This window comes from Oryzias melastigma, linkage group LG7, assembly GCF_002922805.2.
Source record: "Oryzias melastigma strain HK-1 linkage group LG7, ASM292280v2, whole genome shotgun sequence".
In the NCBI taxonomy this organism is placed as follows: Eukaryota; Metazoa; Chordata; class Actinopteri; order Beloniformes; family Adrianichthyidae; genus Oryzias; species Oryzias melastigma.
In genome coordinates, this window is record NC_050518.1 from 19,883,078 (window position 1) to 19,904,368 (window position 21,291).

The window sequence follows — 21,291 nt, forward strand, 5'->3', positions numbered from 1 at the left end:
ATGACATCACACAACCTACTATTACATTTGCTGCATTGACATGACCCTATGTAATGCGGGATGTCTTTTATTTTGAAAAGAAATCATGTAAACCTCTTCTAAAAGTTATTCACTATTTCATATTTAGGGGAAAAAAAGCTTTTTATCCATATTTTTATATTTTATTTATGCCAAGAAACAATAACTGTTTATTTTCCATCATAGTGACATATATGCAAATCAGTGTCTTATTTTTCTAACGGGTTGGGGTCGATGAGATATCGATGGCTCTTTAAGTGTCAAAGGTTGCAGACCTCTGGTCTAGTTAGAACATGGGCGGACTTACCATTATTTAAGGGTGGGCGACTGCCTGGAGCCCCCAACACTCTGGGGCTGAACACTTAATAAAAGTGTCTAAAATTAATTTTACACTTATTATTATTTGACTCATAAAAAACCACACCAAATCACTGAAATGACAGAAGTCATCTGACAGTCTTTTGTCCTCCCCCATCCCTCTGCAGCCATGGAATGTTCCAGTCAAGTTAGAGAGCAGATAATTTAGTTTTGATTGCAACTTTCCTGGTAAAAATTGTTTTAGTTGGTTGGATTAAAACAATGGGATAGATTTGGCAGCTTTCACTTCCTCAACTTGAGATGTGTGGTCAGGGGGGAGGCAGGTGAACCAAGTGGCTCACCTGCCATCATGAGCTGCATGGCTTAATGATCCTAATCATTTTTATTTTTGTCCTCAAAATTGCCATATTTTGCATATTTTCTGTTCAACTTCAGCGCAGGTTGCAAGGTCTGCCAAACGACGGTTTTGAAATGATTCCAGTTTTAAAATCCTTATCAAAACATTTTGATTCTTGACATCAATTGTGTCTACTAGTAGATCAAGGAAGAAGTTTTTTGATGTTTAAATGTAAAATAAAGGATTAACCGCTGTAGGGGGCCCCATTTTGTTTTTCGCCTGGGCCCCCCAAACTGCTAAATCCGCCACTGAATTAGAAGATTGAAATCAAGGCAACCTTTAAATTGAGGAGCAAAGTATGGTGAAAGGATATGGACAAACAGTTATTGATTACATTAAGGAGACCACAAACCTTTCAGGCTAGAAAACAGCAGCTCTGAACTGAAAAATGTAAGTGTCAGTGGGTTTGATAGAAGCAAGAAGAATTTTTGGAAAAAAAAAATCAACATACATCACATACAAGCTGATAACTAATTACACAGCTGGATGGTTAACTGTATCCTGGTGCTGAAATCAACCTATTATACCTAAGATTGCATAAACTGAAAACCCAATTTTGCCTCTTGTAAGTTTATAGTTTAGCCAGAAGCTCCCTGTTAGAAAGTACTAGGAGTACCTAATTACACCGAACAGAAGGTCGACCTCTGTGCACCATGCCCGCATGTAAACTGGCTGTATTTAATTACTTTCATGGCGACGACTTTTGGATTTTGTTGTTCTTTTTTTCCTCCTAAAGAGCAGCATGTGCTGCAGTTCACCCCTCCAATTTTTGCAAAGCTCTCATATGCAAATAAGTCCTCAAGAAGCTTCTATCTGTAGCAGGGCTAATAGACCCACAAATGAAATGAGCATAAAGTAGGCTAGGATCAGAATTTCTGGACTCGACTCAGACAACTGAGAAGTGAACGAAATATGGACAAACCTGAATGTGGAGCGGCACACAAGCATGAAGTGTCAAGGTTGTAGAAAGCTTGGAGTGCCTGATTGTACCAAACTTTTAGACAACACACACAAATTAATCTAAATTGTGTTTGCTAAGCTCAATTATCAATTAATCTCCTTTTGAAGCATTTTTTTAAGTTGGTATTGGTTGATTCAATTCTATTTGATTTTGGCTCAGACATATCAATCTGGTAGGAACATAAATCCATTAATCGATTAATCATTTAATCATTACACCTGTAGACACGAGACAATCAGAGTTTAGTTTTTTTGGGGGCGTTCTGTGGCCATCTAATAATGTCTTCACTCATGACCCGTACTTTACTAACAAGTAGAGTGGTGTTAAGGAGTGTACTTCATGAGTGTGTACACTTCCATCAGCCATGTTAATACTTGACGATACACTCACTAAATGCACAACAACTGCATGTTCAGTATGGGCACAATAGGACAGCATCACCCATATCTCATAAGGATGTGCAGCTTCAGTTCGCCTTGCAAATACTTTACTCTTACCACACGAATGATGATCGTACATTCCATTTTCATGATGTTCCTTAAGGTTGCCATTTGAACCTTAAGCACCACAAGTTGATAGACTGACATTTCACCAAAGAAGTACTCCTCAGGAAAAATACAAAAACATATGAAAACTTTAATTAATTATTAACAGAAAAACAATTTATTTATAATGTTGGGCTAGAAGTTTACTGTAAACCACAATGATATGGACCTGCAGTTAAAGTTTAAGCTAAGCTAACTTTCTGTGAACTATTTTAATGACATTATAAGCAAATTAACTATAGAATGAACATTTTTTGCTTTTCTTTCTCTCAAAAAGAAAACAAATACATCTAAATACATTTTTTACCTAAAGAATGGTCAATGTCAAAGTTTTCCACACTGTTCATTCCCAGTTAGCTTGTTGTAGTTAGCTTGTTGTAGTTAGCATATCTCGTCTGCCTCTTGATGCTGAAATCCATAAAAATAGCTACAGTCTTTTGGCATATTTGGCAGATATAATTGTGACATATTTCACAGAAAAAAGCTCATTTCCACTCATCCTGGAAACAGTGGTCCTCACAGTCTAATTTTCTTTTTTATTTATCGTTGACATTTTAGAAATTAGCTAGAAAGTGTCACACAACAGTACTCCACATGTTTAGAACGGCTTAAAATGTAATTTCCCCAAGCACAATCGAGAAAATATAGATATATATTAATAGGTGTAACATCTTCAACTAAAAAATGGTCCAGATGTCCTTTTCAAAACATTTTTTTCTGCTATGGAACAATCACGTATTAATGATAGTCTTCGTAGATAAATATCAATATTTTCATCTGAGGAAACCATGCAAGCATTTGAGCCCCATCAGCTTGGATTAGGACTGTCTGGAGGACTTAGCATCTCTCATATTTACACAGCTTCCCCGACACATTCTCTCGGTCTGTGATGGAAAGGCGTGTGCTCACAACTGCTGACAGACGAGACAATTCTGGGGCACTTACATGTTTAAAGGGATCAAAGAAAGATGGCCCTTGTTCTCGCCCAGCATCAGGCCGACGTTCACAGCTTCTTCATGTTTGCAGCTTGTTTGTGATCAACATATGCCAGTGAACCCAACATTTATGAAACATAAAGTATTCATGTACTTCTTCGAGCTTCATTAATCTTGACTAAGAGACACTTTCACCTCCAAATCAATCCTATTTTGGTAAATTCTGTCCGAGCTAGGACATTCCTTGAGCTGATGATTCAATTACTTATCCAGTGATTGGCTGTTATCCTTCAGCTCAGAAATGAAGGTAATAATTACTTTGGTTATAGCTTTTCTTCCATGGGCACAGAAAATCCCTGGAGGGAACAGTTTAATAGTTTAATTACAATGGTGTCTGCTAAAAGAAGAGGACGTGCAGAGTATGACGGATATTCTGAAAATGATACGCTCTTTTTATCTTCACACCATGAACTGACAGGATTTGTAATTATGGGTGACATGTGTGGGCAAACTTGAACTTTCTTGATTTTTTGAAAACATGACATAATCAGCGATGGAAACTATTTTCACGAGCAATCTTGAAAATGTAGAGAGTGTTGCCATTGGTAACACTGTAAACATTTTTAATCCAAATTACCCAAGAATACAAACTTTCAGACGGACATTTTTTCAGTTTTAGATCCTATTGAGCTGTAATTCTAAACGGCTGTGTCAACTTGTGAAACTTTCAACATCAGTACAGACTTTCCCAATATTGGCTGTAAGATTTTTAGATTGTCTTTTTTTTAAATACATTTATTTTTTTATTTTTTATTTTTTTTAATATTATTAATAAAGCACTGTTTGTTTTTGCTTCATCCATCCATCCATCTTCTTGACCGCTTTGTCCCTTTCGGGGTCGCGGGGGTGCCGGAGCCTATCCCGGCTACTGATGGGCGAAGGCGGGGTACACCCTGGACAGGTCGCCAGTCTGTCGCAGGGCCGCAATCACACACCCACTCACTCTCACATTCACACCTAGGGGCAATTTAGAGTCACCAATTAACCTATGAAGCATGTTTTTGGACGGTGGGAGGAAGCCGGAGTCCCCGGTGAAAACCCACGCATGCACGGGGAGAACATGCAAACTCCACACAGAAAGGTCCCAGCCGGGATTCGAACCGGGGCCTTCTCGCTGTGAGGCGAGAGCGCTAACCACTTGCGCCACCGTGCAGCCCTGTTTTTGCTTCAATTTTGTAGTAATTAAATCATTCTTTTGTGAGTACAACCTCAATTGCTATTGAGATTTTTGTGTTTTGTTTAGCTAAAAGTAGAATAGAACTTTGTTCAAAATGTTTCTCTCCACCTGATATAGCTACAAATTCTCACTCCCAACTCGTCATATATACCCGTATGGTTCCGACCCCCTCCACGTTACTTTTTGTTGTTTAGGGTGTCCCCAACTCGTTGTTTTTTGACATGCTGGTTGTCGGGTCCCCAACCCTCGGGACGCGATCCTGGACCCAGTAAGGGACGCTGATATTAGGGTATTGGGTTAGAATGCCGGTCTGGTGCAGGGAAATGGGCCGGACCCAATGAGGGAGGCCCAAAAATCTAACAAGACAAGAACCCAAATTGGATTTCCCTCCTTTAAATTAGAATTACTAGATAAATGTACTTACCTTCCTGGGACGGGGTGGTCCTGGGGCCCTCCCCCCGGGGGGGGGCTGTATGCAGTGTGCACTTACCCCGCCCTCTGATGGAGGGTAGGGTCCGAACGCCTGTTCTCCTAACCCTAACCTCTGCATCCATTACCGCGTCTCAAGGGTTTGGGACCTCTGATATGCGTATGCATTTTTTCCCTGTGTGTGGGCCAGTAAGAAGCGGCCCTCGGACCGGTACCGGTTTGCAGCCCGGAGGTTGGGGACCCGTGATTTAATGAGAACAGCCAACACATCAAAAAAGGACAAGTTGGGGACATCCAAAATGTCAAAAAGTGACGCGGTGGGGCCCCAACCATATGTCCATATATGAGGACTTAGAAGTGAGAATGTGTAGGGTGTCAGAGTTTAGGATGCAGCTCCATGGTAATTCAAGCTTCGTACTGAGTTTATTTGTTAATTCTGGAAAGAGAAAAACATTTCTTCACCCTGTTTTAAAAAAATAAATAAAAACTGCATCCACTGTAATTGATTTTTTTTTTACAAGAAATTACTATTTTATCTTTTGCGGTCAAAAATATTTCTTGAGAAACTATAATTAATCTGAACTTAGACAATAAAAACTTCAGCAAAAAAAATACACATGAAAATCAGAAAAACTTTTCTTAAAAGTTTTTTTTGTAGTTTTATGCCCAGTCAAGTCCTTCAGCTGCAGGTATCTCAAAAATTTGGTTAATTTAACGTCAATTTTGATAGCAAAAAATTAAAATGTGAATTTTTGGAAAATAAATAATAGATGTTCATTTTCTGTGTATCGTGATTGAGGGAAGCTCAAATATTTCCTTTATTTGAGGTTTCTGTGTATCATTCATTCAATGCTAAATTGGCACGAGTGCAATTCAAAACGATTTCTACCTCACACATTTAAATGAAATATATTTTAGTGTTTGTGTTTTGCCACAGCACCACCTACGATCCTATCTGAGTGAATTAACACTTTTTTTCACGAACAGTCTAGCAGATAACAGTTTGCTGAATATGTCTGCAGAAAATGTGTATATTTTGTTTGTTTTTTTTTTTGTTCTATGTCTTGAATTTTCTTCATAAATCTATAGCGGGACTTTTGAGTTTTTCAACACACACAAAAAGTGTCAATTTGTAACGTAAAGCTTTTGCAGTGAATATTTATCATAACCAGTATTTGTATTTATTTAAAAAATTAAGATTTAATACTGATAAATGTTTCTTTTTTTGTAAGAAATTCAATTATTTTACTTAAAAAAGCAGAATGCCACGGCTGTTTTGCCAATTGCTCTTCGCTGAGTGTATTTTCCTTTTCTCGTTCCTTTCAAAGGAGATTTCTATTCCAGACATTTAAAAAGACAAACAAGAAAGTTAGATTGTTGGAGTGGAAAAAGAAACAAGCAGAGCAGAATGAGGCATGTTGGTTCTGCAGATAAGTGATTCATGTCCCACTGCCAAACCTAAACAAATTCCATTTCAGACAGCTCACCTCCATGCTTCATCCTCTTCTTTTTTATCTCCTTCTCTATCTCCGCTGACGACTCTTGACATTTGGGAACAGTTAGGGTTAGATCCCAGCTAATTGGAATTCATTCCCATTTCCCCAAAATGAAAACATATCAGTTGTAAAACTGCTCGAAAGGAGCCGCTTCCAGACGCCTTCCTTATCTCCCAAACAGATCTTCACTGCAGACATTTATTATAAACAAGACAAATCAGGGAATTAGAAATTAAGATCTGCCTGGTGCCTGTTTTCCTTTCCATCTTTTTTGGTCGAGTCGAGCTGCAAAAACAGGCTCATAAGTCTCTCCTCGGACGAGGGTGAAAGTGTTGTCGTGTTGTTTGAAACTGCAGTAATTAGGGCCTGTGGTCCCCACAGACTGACAGACTCATTTTTCACCGCCGCGCTTATGGAAATGTTCATGTGCTGAAAAGAAAATTCGCTTGACAGGGTTTGTTAACATTCATCCAAGCTCCTTTGGGCAAAAATAAAGCAGTGTGGCATCGGAGTGACTCGTCTCAGATGAAGAAATAACCACTAGTGACTCCAAACTCAAGATTTTGGGGGATTTTTTCCCAAAAGTAAGACGCTGTTTTTCGTGTTGCAGGTTCCGGACCCCCGCCGGGTGGACCCGTTGGTCACTTGGATTGATTTTGTCAAAAGGCCTGTAGGAAACTTCCCAACAAAGTGTCGCAAGCGCAAAAGACCCCTGGTAAACTTTTCCTCATGGAGTTCCACGTCATAAATCTGAAGACGTTTGGATCATTGTATGTTTTTGTTTAGCCCGGCCCACCTGGTCCACCTGGTCCCCCAGGCCCACAGGGACCCCCTGGATCTCCAGGCGCTGAGGTGACCCAGGAGATTCTTCTCCAGGAGTTCAAAGAGATGATCAAAGGTAGATGATCTGTCTTTTGTATTTAAATTCTGAGATGTCAGCTCCTATTGAATGAAGCTGGGTTTTGTGTCCCTCAGAGGCTACTGAGAGACGAGCCGCCATCGACAGGAAAGCCAACCCGAGCCAGCTTCCTGCAGCCGTGCTCACCCTGGAGAGGATGACCTCCCACCGCCGCATCGAAGAAGCCTTCCACTGCAAGCTGAAGGGCCCGGTGGTGGTGGACAAAAAAACTCTGGTGGAGCTCCAGAACTATCAAACAGTGAGTTTGTTTAAACACAAGTGTGTGTTTATGAATCTGTTCAGCTTCACTCCCTGCCTAAAAAAAATGTGTTTGCTAATCCGTCTCAGCATGATAGCACGCTTCGTTTCTTCGTCTTTTACTGCGAAGGAGCGAACGCTTAATGATTGTTGCTTACGCTGCATGTGAGGGAATTAAGAGAGGATCATCCCCGCCCTGGTAACTGGCACTGGCGAAGCGCACGGTGCCACTCTGAGGACTGACTGCCTCTTTGATTCAAAAATAGCTCCTTTTTTCAATTCCACACACGACACTCTCTGGGCAGCGTACAAAAGGCGCTCTGTCTCTGACTTGGAATAAAATGTAGAGCGGACAAAAATAGAGAGCGGAGAGGAAGATCTGTGCCCTGTTAGAACGGGACGACAATTAAAGAAGGCCACATTCCACATCACAGCAAATTAATCTGAAATCCTCTGGTTCTTTCCAGGTCCTGGAATACAGAGCTACACTTTACTTTATTTGACAAAAGCTGAACATAAATGCAGAAGTGATGGTCTTAAATGTGACCTAGTGACTTTACAGCTTGACTTCCTGTTTGAAAATGAAAGTGGAGCCAGGTCGGTTCATCAAATTACTATGAAAAGGTTGGCGAACAAGCACTTCAGTCCCCTTTCTCTTGAATTATTTTAAAGCCGAAAATCAACATTCTTGCAGGCTTGTTTCGATTTTTCCACTGAAATCATCTGAAAAGTTCACTTTACAGTTACGTAACAAAATCTGAGTGCAACTACAAAAGCGATGGTAGTAAGGCAAGGCAAGTTTAATTGTATAGACAGGGGTCACCAACCTGGTACCCCCAAGGACCCCACAAGGTGCCCGCAGGTCTCTTCTAAAAATAGCACAACTCACTTGTGAGCCGAGTCTAAAATTCAATTTTATTCTGTTGTAATTTTTTTTCAAATTACACTTGCATTTATATAGATTTAAAAATGAAAATGTCTTTAAAATATGTTGATGATACATGAACTTTAGATAAGTTTAGGTGACCTCTGACCTACTCCACTTCAAAGATCATTAATTTTGTTAAAAATGATGCAGATTTTTTCATTAGTTTAAAATGTGATGCGATTTGTTTAAAATGTGTAAGTTGATTTTTTTTTTTAACATTACATAATTAATAAACATGGTACAACAAAGTGAAAATGGAACATTTTTCCCATGAAATGTAAGTGATCATCTCAAAATGTAACAAATACTGAGATTAAGTTCTGAATATTGATATTTGTTTCCTAGCTTGTTGTCATTGTTGATAATTATGGTGAGAAATCAGTGTCTTTACATAGAGGAGTTTCATCATTCGTTATTAATAATGTATAACTAACTATAACTAAACAAATGTGTTATTTCAAACTGGTAGCCCTTGTATGACTATGAAGTATCCCTCAGTTTCAAAAAGGTTGGTGACCCCTGGTATAGCATATTCCATTTACAAAGACAATTCAGATTGCTTTACATAAAACATTAAAAGACAAAACCAAGAGAAATAGTAAAGGTGCAACCCAGTAACCTTACAGCTGACGGCTTCCCCTGCCCTACGTTTTTCTTTCGTCTTTAAGGATATTAAAAGTACGTCAGGTGCTGAAACTGGCTTCATCTCCCACTCTGTTTGTTACGGTCTAGAGCCATTCATATCACATTGGGGGCTCGTCCGGGATGTGCTGTTTTGTGGTTTCCGCGTTGTTTGTTGGTAGGCGGTTTTGTGTGCGTGCTGGCTTGTGTGTGTGGGGTTTCTGCCTTTTTTTTGTGTTTCGGTTGCCACACGCTTTGATGACGTCTGGTCACCTGTTTGTGTTTTGGGTTGACGTGACGGTTTGTTTAGAGTCTTTTAGCCTTTTGTCTGTATGCTGGGAACAGAGTTATGGAAAAACAGTGTCTTCAAATTTGGACGACTCTCCCACTCGTCAGTGTCATCAATAGTCGCCGGTCAGCTATGTTAGCGCGGAGCTGCTAGCTCTCGGAAAATACATGACAACATCGGTTTTATAACTTTGAAAAGCTAAAACAAAAATCACTACTTACATTTATATGTAAACTTCTGTGCTTCAGAGCACATCCACGTGAAGAAAGCATTTGTCTAGTGCGATCAGTTCTCTCTCGCGGAGGAGGGATGGAGAACTCGAAGTGGCTTCGTTCTATCCTTCAAAAAACTATTTCAGACACACCTTTCCCTTCAAATGCCCTTTCATTTGGATCGGTAGGGAGAATCTGGAGGGATAGAATTCCTGTTTGAGTATAAACGTGGAGCCAGGTCAGTTTTTTAGATCACTGTGAGATGGCTGGAACACTAGCACTTCAGTCCTCGTTCTGTTCAGTGCAAAACAACATTTTTAGGCCCAATCCAAGATCTTTCCCTACCCCCTTTGCTCCTCCTTATTGCTCCAAATGTAGGGACATTTGAAACTGTAGTTATGACCAAAAGTGTTTTTCTAAACAGGGAGCTGGAAGGCCTTGGGGTTACCTATCCCTCCGCTGGCAGGATGATCTGTGTCGGAGAAACACATTTCTTCATGTGGGTGTACTTTGAAGCTCAGAAGTTTACATTACAAAGTCTGTCATGAGTTTTTAAATCTATAAAACTAGTATTTTTCAAGTGCTGGCAGCTACATGCTAATGTAGACGCCCAGCAACTATTGATGATGTAGGAAGCTGTAGGAGTAGAGAACCAATTTGGCCTTGTTCTCTTTAGCATGTCCTGGGTTTGTCTTTTGGTTTTTTACCATATCTTTAACAACTCCTCAGGGAGGTGTTTGGGTGATATTTTTGCCAGATGTTCACAAAAACTTCCTATTGATGTTTTTCCCCGTTTATCTTTGGGGGAGGTCCTAGCTACCTTGCAAAGGAAGCTCACCATTGCCTTCTGTGTCCACAACCTTAATTGTTTGCTCACGACCCACAACTGTTGTCAATAGCTGAGGCCAGGAGGTGGGAGTGTGTAGTATATGCACAGTGGTCGCGTTTTCTTTTTTTGTTTTGTTTTCTTTGAAAAATACTCAACCAGAAGGATATTTATGATCTCTGTCTCAATAGATCTTCAGTCTAATGATACTGATCAGAAAGAATGCTGTGAACATCTTGCATCAATATGGTGAAGTTCAGAGAGGAATGTCCTACAAAGCAAAAGAATAAAACATTTATGTCACAAAGTGCAACCAAATATGTATCTGCGGGCGTCTATTTATGGATCAAAGGAAACACGGTAGCTTTAACTTGGAGGCTTCACCATTTATAGCTTTAAGGATGAGCAGTAATAACTTTCAATAGAACTTGGCAGCCAACACGCTCCGTGCTTTATGAGGGGAGAGTTTCCATAGAGTAAAGTCACAAACAGAATGCCTCTGTTTTTGTGTCTAACAGACTGTCTGACTACAGACTTGTATGAAATCCAAATTGGAGGCTTAGAAATGTAACGTGTGAAATATGCAAGCTCTACTGGTGAAAACATGGAGGGTTTCTGCAGATGGTTTGGAAATAACTGCCATGACATTCATGTTCACACTGGTTCAAATCAGGCTGCGTAATACAAAATGCCTTCATCCTTGTAGACTCCTTCAAAATGAGGCAAACTTAAGGAATAGGTACTTTTGAATAATAACTTGGTCATGACTGCTCTTATGGGCGGATACTGGCTGTCTGTGGGCAAAACATGAGCAAATCTGTACAGGGCACACAGATGGCCCACATGAAATATGAAAGACGATTCAGTGAGCTTGTAGAGGGAAAATGGTCCTGTATATTTTTCTATGGGTCTGCTGCAGGTGAAAGGTAATGACAATCTTTTTCTATGGGAGTGCTGCGGGTGACAAGCCATCATTTTTTCTATGGGCATGCTGCAGGTGACAAGTCGTAACAATCTTGTTCTATGGGCGTGCTGCAGGTGACAGGTCGTAACAATCTTTTTCTATGGGCGTGCTGCGGGTGACAAGCCATCATTTTTTCTATGGGTGTGCTGCGGGTGACATGTCGTAACAATCTTGTTCTATGGGCGTGCTGCAGGTGACAGGTCGTAACAATCTTTTTCTATGGGCATGCTGCGGGTGACAAGCCATCATTTTTTCTATGGGCGTGCTGCGGGTGACAAGTCGTAGCAATCTTGTTCTATGGGTGTGCTGCGGGTGACAGGTCCTAACAAACTTTTTCTATGGGAGCAGCAGATCATCTTCTACACGCCTAAATACATTGTGTTGCTGCCTTGTGATTGGCTGATTAGAAATTAGCATTAACGGGTAGTTAATTGGACAGGTGTACCACATAAAGTGGCCAGTGAGAGTATATATTAATGATGCATATACACTTTTCTTCGCTAATTTTTGACATATTTAAGAATTTAAGGACACAAACTTGGAAGAATGTTGAATGTCCTTTAGGTTTTAATTTTATTGTATTTATTTAACAAAATTCTGTGTTGGCTTCTAAATTATAAAGACTTATAATTTTTAAATATTAATTAAGACGTTTGTAAATAATGTTTGTCGAGTTTTGGGCAATTTTTTTTTCTTTTGGTCCTGCTACCAAAACATTTTTAGAGCTTTTCCCTCTTTTAAAGGTTTGTTATTTTTTAAAGGAAAAATAATGTTTTATGCTGAAAAAAAGAAGATTAATATGAAAAACTTGACAATAAATCTTCATAAGTCATATCTTTCTAGAAACTGGACAGCATTTTCTTGATTTTTTAATAAAACAAAACATCAAAACCTAAAATTATTTATAAATACCCACTAGATATATTTGATCTAAACTATAGATATATACTATAGATAGACTATTAATATTCATTAACCAAAATAAAGTACACTTTTATTTAAAAGGCAATATTTTGTCAACGTATTTTGAAGGTTTAGAAGTTCTATGAAAGAAAGAAAATATGAAAAAATTCATCAAATAAAAAAAATGCTGAAGTAGTTTATTCATGAAGCAAAAAAAAAATTCTTGCCAATTTTGATGTCAGAATCTTTCTATACAACCACCAAAAATGATTACTAAATCAAAAAGTACCTTTAAAAAATGTTTGCAAAAATTCCAGGGGAGGCCATCAACGACAAAACATAAAACATGATGTAAATTCAATTTTTATGCTTTTATTTTTCACCTGCAAATCCTTTTCATGCTAAAATCATTACATATGTTGTGCACATTTAAGGTGAGATGTTGTGTTTTTGCAGCCGCCGGCTAAAGGAGCCTTCCTCAGAGGGTCGGGGATGGACCAGTCCACCGGGAGGTTCACAGCTCCCGTCACGGGCATCTACCAGTTCTCTGCTAACGTGCACATTGGTAGGTCACAGTAACTTTCCTTTATTTGACACGCCAAAGCCTTAAAGCTCGCGCTGCACCGACGGTCCACCCCCACAGATGTTCAGACTCCTGCTGGCTTAATCTCAAGAGACAGTGGGTGATCGCGCCGACCTCAGCCTCTTATGTGGGTTTTGCTGAAACCATTAAGCATAATCATCATCCTTATCAACACAAAGGCTTTGGTAACAAACATCACCTGAAGGAGAAAGGGCGGCTCTCTGTTGATTTTGTTTGCCTTAATTCAAAGCCGCAATCCTCCCAGTTTCACTCTGAGAAACTTTTATTTTTAAAATGAACTAAGAAAAAAACTGCAATATGTGTAAACTGTGCGGAATTCCTGCCAGCTTAGCCTGGCTTCTCCCGGATCTATTGGCTTCTGCAGTGTTAAAAACTACAGTACCCACTAGAACCAAGCAGAAAGAAAAATAGAGAAGGAACTAAAATCAGCCAACACCAGAGCCTTCAGCTGAGGCAAAATAGCTAAGCTTGGTGAAAAAAAATGAACCATTCAATAAAAGAAAACGAGTTTAAAAAAAAACCAGCTCACCAATTTTGTTTGATTGAGAACTAACATCAATTCCATTTTCCACCTGTGGGGGCAGTAGTGTGACACAATCTATTAAAAGATCATAAGGAAAAGTAGAAGAAACTTTACAAATGTTTTTTAACTTCTTTTGCTTTTAAACTTTTATATACAGAAACATTGACACTTGTGTTAGATGTAGTAAGTATAAAACATTTAAATGGGCAAATAAAGTGATGTCACAATAAATATAAGTCAAGAAAATAAAGAAGAACAAAAGACAAAGTTTTAGCAAAAAGTAGCGGGACTAAACTCTGGTTCGCTCTGAGTTTCTTCAGTCTGAATAGGCTCTGTGCTCAAAGTGGAGCAACTGGACCAAAACAGTCACCAAAGCCAGCTATTATGGGATGTAATCAAGTAGCAAAGCAAATATGAGACACAACAACTCATTGATAAGTAGTTGGATGCATGCAGGCTCATTAAAAGAACTTTTAACGTAATGCACATTGCTTCTTACACTGTTTTCCTGACAATATTTAGCCTTGTTTCCACTTAGTGGTCCGGTCCAGTACTGTCCTGTCCGGTATTTTGAGCGTTTCTATTGTTAAATGGACCCATTAACAGTTCCAACCCATGCCTCTTGAGGGCCCCATTTGTTGTAGGTCCATAAAAAAATGTAACAGGACGGCTAGGGCGGTGTCGTTGTAGCCACCCAATGATTGGCAGAAAGTGATGACGACATTAGGAAGCACCAATATAGCGCTAAGCTAGCGTTTCCGTTTTCCTCTTTAAGGCGGTATTCTTCTTAGGCGCCTGCAATCTTCTTTCAAACAACATTAAATTCCTGTTATACACGATGCGCCAAAAGTAAAGCAGGAAAAAGACGACCTGCTGGATGACCTCCTGTGTTGTTGCTTTTCTAGTATCGCACTATGATGACGCAGTGACACGCAAGCAGTCTACACCACGAATGCAGCATGACAACAAACCGCACAATGGAAATGAGGCTTAACTGAGTGGAAACACTACCCAGAATTAACTGGACCGGACCACTCCTTATCGGACTGGACCACACAGTGGAAACGAGGCTTATATGTCATAAACACTTCTCAGCGTAGCGTCTTAGTCGGTGTCTCCCCAATAACTGCCTCCGTCATACCAAAAAGTACCTGATGTTGATTCCGACATTTAGAATTGACATATAACGTTTGAATCAGTGAAATATGCCGACAAGGATTGCAAAGTTTAGGACTTCCATTATTCTTTCTGCTGCTTTGTCCCGCCCTCGTAATTTCTAGCCAATGACTTAAGAGATCTTTAGTCATGTGGTTTTGTTTACAAGCTTTGGTTCAGAACAGAAATGTTCGGTTGACAGCAGTCTGAATACAGACAAAGCACAAGGTTTAGGACGCAACTTACTTTTCCAGTCGGAATACACCCAAAGAATCAGAATGATCTACATTTCCAACCATTTCAGATTAAATACAACAAACGTCTTACATGTTTCTTCTGAGTCCATGCGTCACTGAAAATGTTTCCTCTCCTTCCAGATCACAACGAGGTGAAGAGGAGTAAAAGCCAGCTGAAGGCTCGAGACAACATCCGAGTGCTGATCTGCATTGAGTCGCTCTGCCACAGATACACGTGAGAGTTTAATCCTTCACAAATGAATGGCACCGATAGCTCAAATAGAAGTCAATTCTTCTTTATCAACATGATGTCTTGATGAGACAAAGGGAAACTCCTGTGGGTAGAGTTTTTTAAATTTTAGCCTTCAGATTGTTGGCTTTTTCTGTGAAACTGTGCTGTTTTAATTGGTGTTTAATTCAGCTTTCCTCAAGAGTTACGATCCGTTAAAGGCCCGACTGTAATCCTGTGTTCAGACGCCGTTCGGCATTTCCTGTGTGGAGGCATTGCGGGCCTTTAAAAAACAGCGCCCTCATCCCAGTCGCCTCAGTAATCTTTACAGACTCACCTTTGACCCCTGCGGGAGCTCGTTACGTCCAGCGGCACAGCAGTGAAATCTTGTTTGGAACGTGAGAGACAGACAGTAAAGTACATTATTATGGCGTACCCGTAAAAAGACAGGCAGAACAAATCTTCCTCCCGTCAGGGTTTTATCTGCTTACTGGTTACGTGAATTCAGAGAAAAACGCTCAAATGAATTGCTCCCTGTAGCCTCCCCTGGACTGCGCATAAACACCACAACCCCTCCTACGGGCTCTTACAACATAGGGAGTGTGTAAAAGATACTATTATGAGGGCTTACTCAACCCGAGCCGGCCTCCCTGTCCCACACAAGAACGTAAAATGAGGTTCAATATGATTGGAGTTGGAGTCAATAGATGGGATGGATTTGCAATGGAAATGTAATTTACACTTTGCACAAGTTGTTGTGTCGCTACAAGTTTAGTTTATACAGAATCTGAAATGCAAACGTGAGGAAATAAACCTTTTTTGTTACTTTAGGCTAAACGAGTGGCTCCAAATCCATCTCAGACAAGTGAAAATAAAGTCTTTGCCAAAACTGGACTGAGACATAAATAAATCAGACCCTCTTTGCCAAGTACTGTAACACTTTGTTTTTTCATGTAAGCTTTAAAGCAAAAAATATGCTTTTTATTGGTTTTTTTTACAAGATTGTAAGATTAATTTTCACAGACTAACAGTTTTAATGGGGTGAAGTAAGTTCTTCAATTCTTTTTTAATGGAACAGACTGTATGGGAAAAAGGGACACTAAGTCATGCACTGAGACAAATGAGTTCAAATGAAACGCTCATGCAAGTAAACAGTTGGACCATCGCAATGAATGTACTAATTTGACATGTTGAGGTGTAACAGGGGGTTTGGGGTTGTGTGCAGCTCCTGGGGAAGGAGGGGGGAGGGGCTCACCCTATATTTAAATTAATAAACTTGGCTTGTTTAATTTTTCTTGGTGTACAGCACTTTGTGTCATCGTCAGTATAAAAAATGCTACACAAATAAAGATTGACTGGTTAATTGGTTATTTAATTGATTGGCTCGTTAATTGATTGATTCACTGATAATCAATCAATTTGAAGCACCTTACCCCAAACTGATCAATCTTTGTCATAATAAAAGTAGTGAGCATGATTTCTAAATTGCTTTTTTTTTAAATCCAGGGCACTATATAGTCTTACACTATATAGTTTTTAGTAGTTAGGGATTAGGGCGGGAATAGGACAGAGATCTAGCCTTTTTCCCTAAATGGGTAAAAAGATGGAACAAAAAAATTGGATGGAACCAAATACAGTAAATATGTTTCAGCTCACCTGTAAGTCAAACAGTAATACTCCTGTTGAAAACAAAACAATACACATAAAATCAAAGAATTGAAAGAAAACAATTGAAATAATAATAATATGAACATAATTGCCAAAATAAAATTGAGGTGTGTTGTTGAGAAGCACTATTAGTCAGATCTTTACAAAACTGTTTGTAGCAGCTCATGATCAATACGTTAGTCTCAAATATCCTCACACACAGTGGGCAAATCTGTACGGGTCACTCAGGTAGCCCTCACAAAATCTGAAGAGAAAGTGTCTATTTGCGTGTACTTTTTTCAATACGTGCTGCCAGTTCTGAACTTTTTTCTTGGCTAGATTTCTTGGTTGAATTAAATGGTTCCTGAGTGCGGCTGTGTCTGCAGCTCACTGCTCCCCCAGGGGATGGGTCAAATGTGGAGAACACATTTCACGGTGTGTGACAACTAAAGGGACTTGAACTTTAAGCTTAATGCAGCAGTGTGCATTTTTGCTGCACGTATTACATGTGGCCAACATGACTTTCCGTCACGTTTTGTGCTGTTGCAAGTAAACTCGTGCGGATACCATAAGCCAATTTTAAGGTTGTTGACAGATCGGTGAGCTCGTAGATCCAAAATGTTTGTCCCCTTTTTTCCCCCAACGACATGCTGCAAGCGACAGGTCGTAGCGAACACTTAAACAACACGGTTGAAAGGTGAGACGCAGGCGCGTTATATGAGCACCTTACTAAAACTAGAGTGGAGCGTAAGGACACGAATGAAAACATCACTCGAATGAAATAAGAGTGAGTAACGATAAACACATATATGGAGATGTCTTGATGTCCCTTGAGATTGGTGGAAGTCACTCCCTTTATATGTGGCCGCATTATTTATGACCATTCACGGCCTGGAGAACCAAAAAACATGTACAGGTCTACCCCTGTATGTAACTAAGGAATAACTAATTGCTGATTTTTAAAGTCTTTAGCTAGTTTCATGAACTCTTATGTTTAGCAATATCAAATCTGCTAACATGATTAGACGGTATCATATCTACTTGTCATGTACTGACAATAGTAAATTCCTTAATGTTTTCCATTCGGTTAACTTTTCTGATTTGTTGATGAATGCAACTTTGACACGTTTCTGTTAATCCTGTTGATGCAGATCGCTTGAGATGATCGTTGGATTAGAGAGTAACAGCAAGATATTCACAGTCAATGTGCAAGGATTGCTGGAGCTGCAGGTGAGCGAACAGACAATATCTTTTTTAAAATAACACGGATTATTCAACTAAATGGTTGTCCTTCTTTTGCAGACTGGCCAGTACACGTCTGTATTTGTGGATAATGCTGCTGGGGCTTCAGTCACGATCCAGAATGGTTCTGATTTCATGGGCATGCTGCTGGGCGTATAGCTTCACACTCAAGTAAAAGATTCACTAAAGCTGTGTTCTTTTTGTATTTGTACACAACGAACTGCACAAGACCGTCACTAAACAGACTGCTGGAGATTTTCCAAGCAGAGAGAGAAGGTGGACTGGACTTGGCCTGTCAGACGGTGAAGGGACAGTGTTCAGAACACAAAGGCTGCGCTTGGTTTTCACAGTTGACTCCCACTTCCCCGTCTACCTTGGACACCTGTTGCTTCACCACAACCACAAACTGAAAAGGAGAAAAAATGGTCCTAAAATACAGTTCACTTTTGTGACTGTAGAGGAACTAAGCCGTGAGCAATCTCCTGAAAAAACTACAAAAACAAAAAAATATATATACAGTTGTGTTCTTAATATATATATATCAACATGTCATTTTTGTCAGTATCTATTGTGTACATACTTGTATTGGTTTTAAACGGTGTTTGAACTGAAAGATACACGATGCTGCCCATAAGGGACACATTTCTATGCTGCATGGCAATGTGGCGGTTAGCACTGTTGTGAAGATCTGGATTTTCATATTTGTTCACACTTATACTCATAACTATATTTTTGCTCTGTCTGGGCTTTGTATGTCCTCTCTGAGACCGTATGAAGTTGATCCACAGATCTAGATGCATTCGATTGGTGATTCTCCATTTGTTTTAAATAGTAAACAGACTCTATGAGTACACTGGACTAGCTAGAGAGGGTTTTGTAACCACAGTAATGAGACATATTGACTTAATATCAGTTTCTTAAGTTACTTTGTTTCCTGCAACAAACACTTAAGCAGATTCGTGATTATAAGAAGAAGTCGATACTTTCACTTTACATTATTGGTTTTAAATTCTCACATCCCTTTTGTTTGGACTTTCATTAAGCCCTGATGTTGCCTAAAAAACTGTTAAAAAAAAAAAAAAGATTGTTTTTTTTCTTCAGTTCAATCAGTCAATGCTTGTAAATAACAGTCTTTGCACATTCATTTGGCCTGACTCCATACCTTTTTGGCAGTCAGTTAGAATGTATTTTTACCCACAATTTTTGCTCTAACACAATGTGTGAATTGAAAAACAACATGGACCTTCTAATTCAGTAATATTACTATGAAGTACTTGAGTAAAAATTGTGGCTTTGATCCTGACCTCTGGTTTTGATACAACTATCATATTCTTTTATTAACCAAAAATATATTTTAACAGCTACGACATGTTCTTCCTCCAAAAACATGATTCTGTTAATATCTCAACAAATACAACCATACTTTTATTCGTTTATAGGTTTTATTAAAAATGTAAAAATAATGCTGTTATTATGGTTTCTAGAGCTAATTAGCAATCCTAACATATTACACTGAATTGATAGTGCTAGACATTAATATCACAGTTAGTACCTAAGGATAGCATTCTAACAACAGTAAGAACTACTGTACCTATGACTTTTGTATAAATCTGCACATTCCTCTAGTGGTTGATGTTATATTTTTGGGTCAAATGGTGGAAACTCTAGCAATAAAGCTGCCAAATTTGAAATATTGGAGTTAACAACCAAGAGTAGTTTGGTAGTAGTGGAACAGGTAGTGGTTCATATTTTTATTTTTTATTTTTGTCAAATGTGGGCTATTTAACTGTTTACAACGGAGCTTTAGCTATATTGTTGACGTTCTTCAACTAGCAAAATTCACTGGCCATTTACACAATTAATGTAAATTCAATTAATTTTGAAGCTGAAAAAAAGCAGCTTTATGATAATGGCAAGTGTTTTTGCCAGGGGTGTCAAACATACGGCCCACGGGCCATATCCGGACCACCAGATGGTCTTATCCAGCCCAGTCATGAAGAGAAAAACATCTGCAAAAAAAAAACATTTCTAGCCCATTCCTCTGGCAAGTTATGGCTCTTTAAAGAAATTACCGCAATGCACAATTCCGCCATTAGGGGGGGCAACAGAAACGCAAGACCTGCATATCAAGAGATTAAGAAATAAACATAAACACTGTAATTATAAGTGATTAGGCTATTTTTTCCAACTGAGAAAAAAACAAAACAGAAACAAAGCTACAGATAACAAGTTGACTGACCCGATTTATGCAATTAACGAACATCAACAGATTCTGTCGCAGAGGTAAGCAGCTTTACACTCATTGGAATATCAATAATTTCCTAAACAGTCTAAAAGTTTTTTTAGTTTAAAGAGCGTGTGCTATTTTGCCATCATCAGCAACAGCTCCGGTGTTAAAGGGCAACACTTTAAACGATATAAATGTACAATTTAAGCTTAGCATGCTAACATTAGCAAAAACCACTGTGCCTTGAACATTTGTAGACATGTTTACCTTCATACATGGTAAATATGACTATTTTTTCTGATATGGACAAGTTTGAATATTCAGATTTAGAAATAAAGTTGAAAATATTAAACTTAGCTAGCTAAAATTAGCTAAATCCACTGTTCCTAAATCTGTAAATGTATGTATTGGCTACAACCTATGTCAAATTTGCATGTCCTGTCAAAAAGTTAATTAAGTTTTAAAAGGGCTTACTTTGCCTCATTTTTCCCCTTTCCACTTTTATGCTTTGCTAGAAAACATTGAATTCATCATCACTGAATTTACTAATAATTTCAAACTTAAAAGAAACAAGCACAATGTAAAAAAACAAAACAAAACAAAAAAAAAACCTTGTGACTTTCCAATATAAGCAAAGGTTGCACAAAAAATGTCAACCTGCAACAGCAAATAAAATTAGAGTAATTTAACACATTTTTTTTTTTGCAAAAGTTAATTTGATTACCAAAAGAAGTGAATTTAAGTCCCAAATTTTGCTTTTGTATAAGAAAAACTTTTATCTAAAAGTAATTACAAAGTTATTTAATGTCATATTCATAAGGCAGTAAGTGTTTGCCGTAGTTTCTTACCTCTTATTTTTTATCATCTGTTTGTTTCTTTTTTATTTTTCTTCCACATTGTCTATATTCTGTATTTTTATACAAATACAATTAAAGCTGCTCTGATTCACCTACTTATTGTTTCATTTGTCAGATGTAGTAGTGGTGTGCATGGTTGAGAGTTTAAAAAAGAAAGTTCTTGATGTTTGCTTGAAGTCACACAGCCGCTACATACGATTTCCGCATATTGCACAGATGAAAGTTGGTCATAAATGAATATACATGGAAAAAGTGAGAAAACTTGTGGTCTTTTACGTGAAATTTTGTATGATGAAAAAAATGACCATGTAAACCCGCGCTTCATTGAACTTCTTT

General features: G+C 38.7%; 1 protein-coding gene across 2 annotated transcripts in view; it reads left to right on the forward strand.

The window, feature by feature from the left end:
- The window catches only part of c1qtnf12 (C1q and TNF related 12), a 29,595-nt gene extending 8,887 nt beyond the window's left edge, over positions 1-20,708 (forward strand). For both annotated transcript variants that reach the window (XM_024293606.2, XM_024293605.2), the window contains exons 2-8: positions 6,947-7,051; positions 7,123-7,234; positions 7,312-7,493; positions 12,692-12,800; positions 14,895-14,988; positions 17,781-17,859; positions 17,932-20,708. In XM_024293606.2, coding sequence (XP_024149374.1) covers positions 6,947-7,051; positions 7,123-7,234; positions 7,312-7,493; positions 12,692-12,800; positions 14,895-14,988; positions 17,781-17,859; positions 17,932-18,030 — 780 coding nt within the window. In that variant the 3' untranslated portion in view covers positions 18,031-20,708. The remainder of the gene's footprint in view (positions 1-6,946; positions 7,052-7,122; positions 7,235-7,311; positions 7,494-12,691; positions 12,801-14,894; positions 14,989-17,780; positions 17,860-17,931) is intronic.
- Positions 20,709-21,291: the final 583 nt, after the last annotated feature.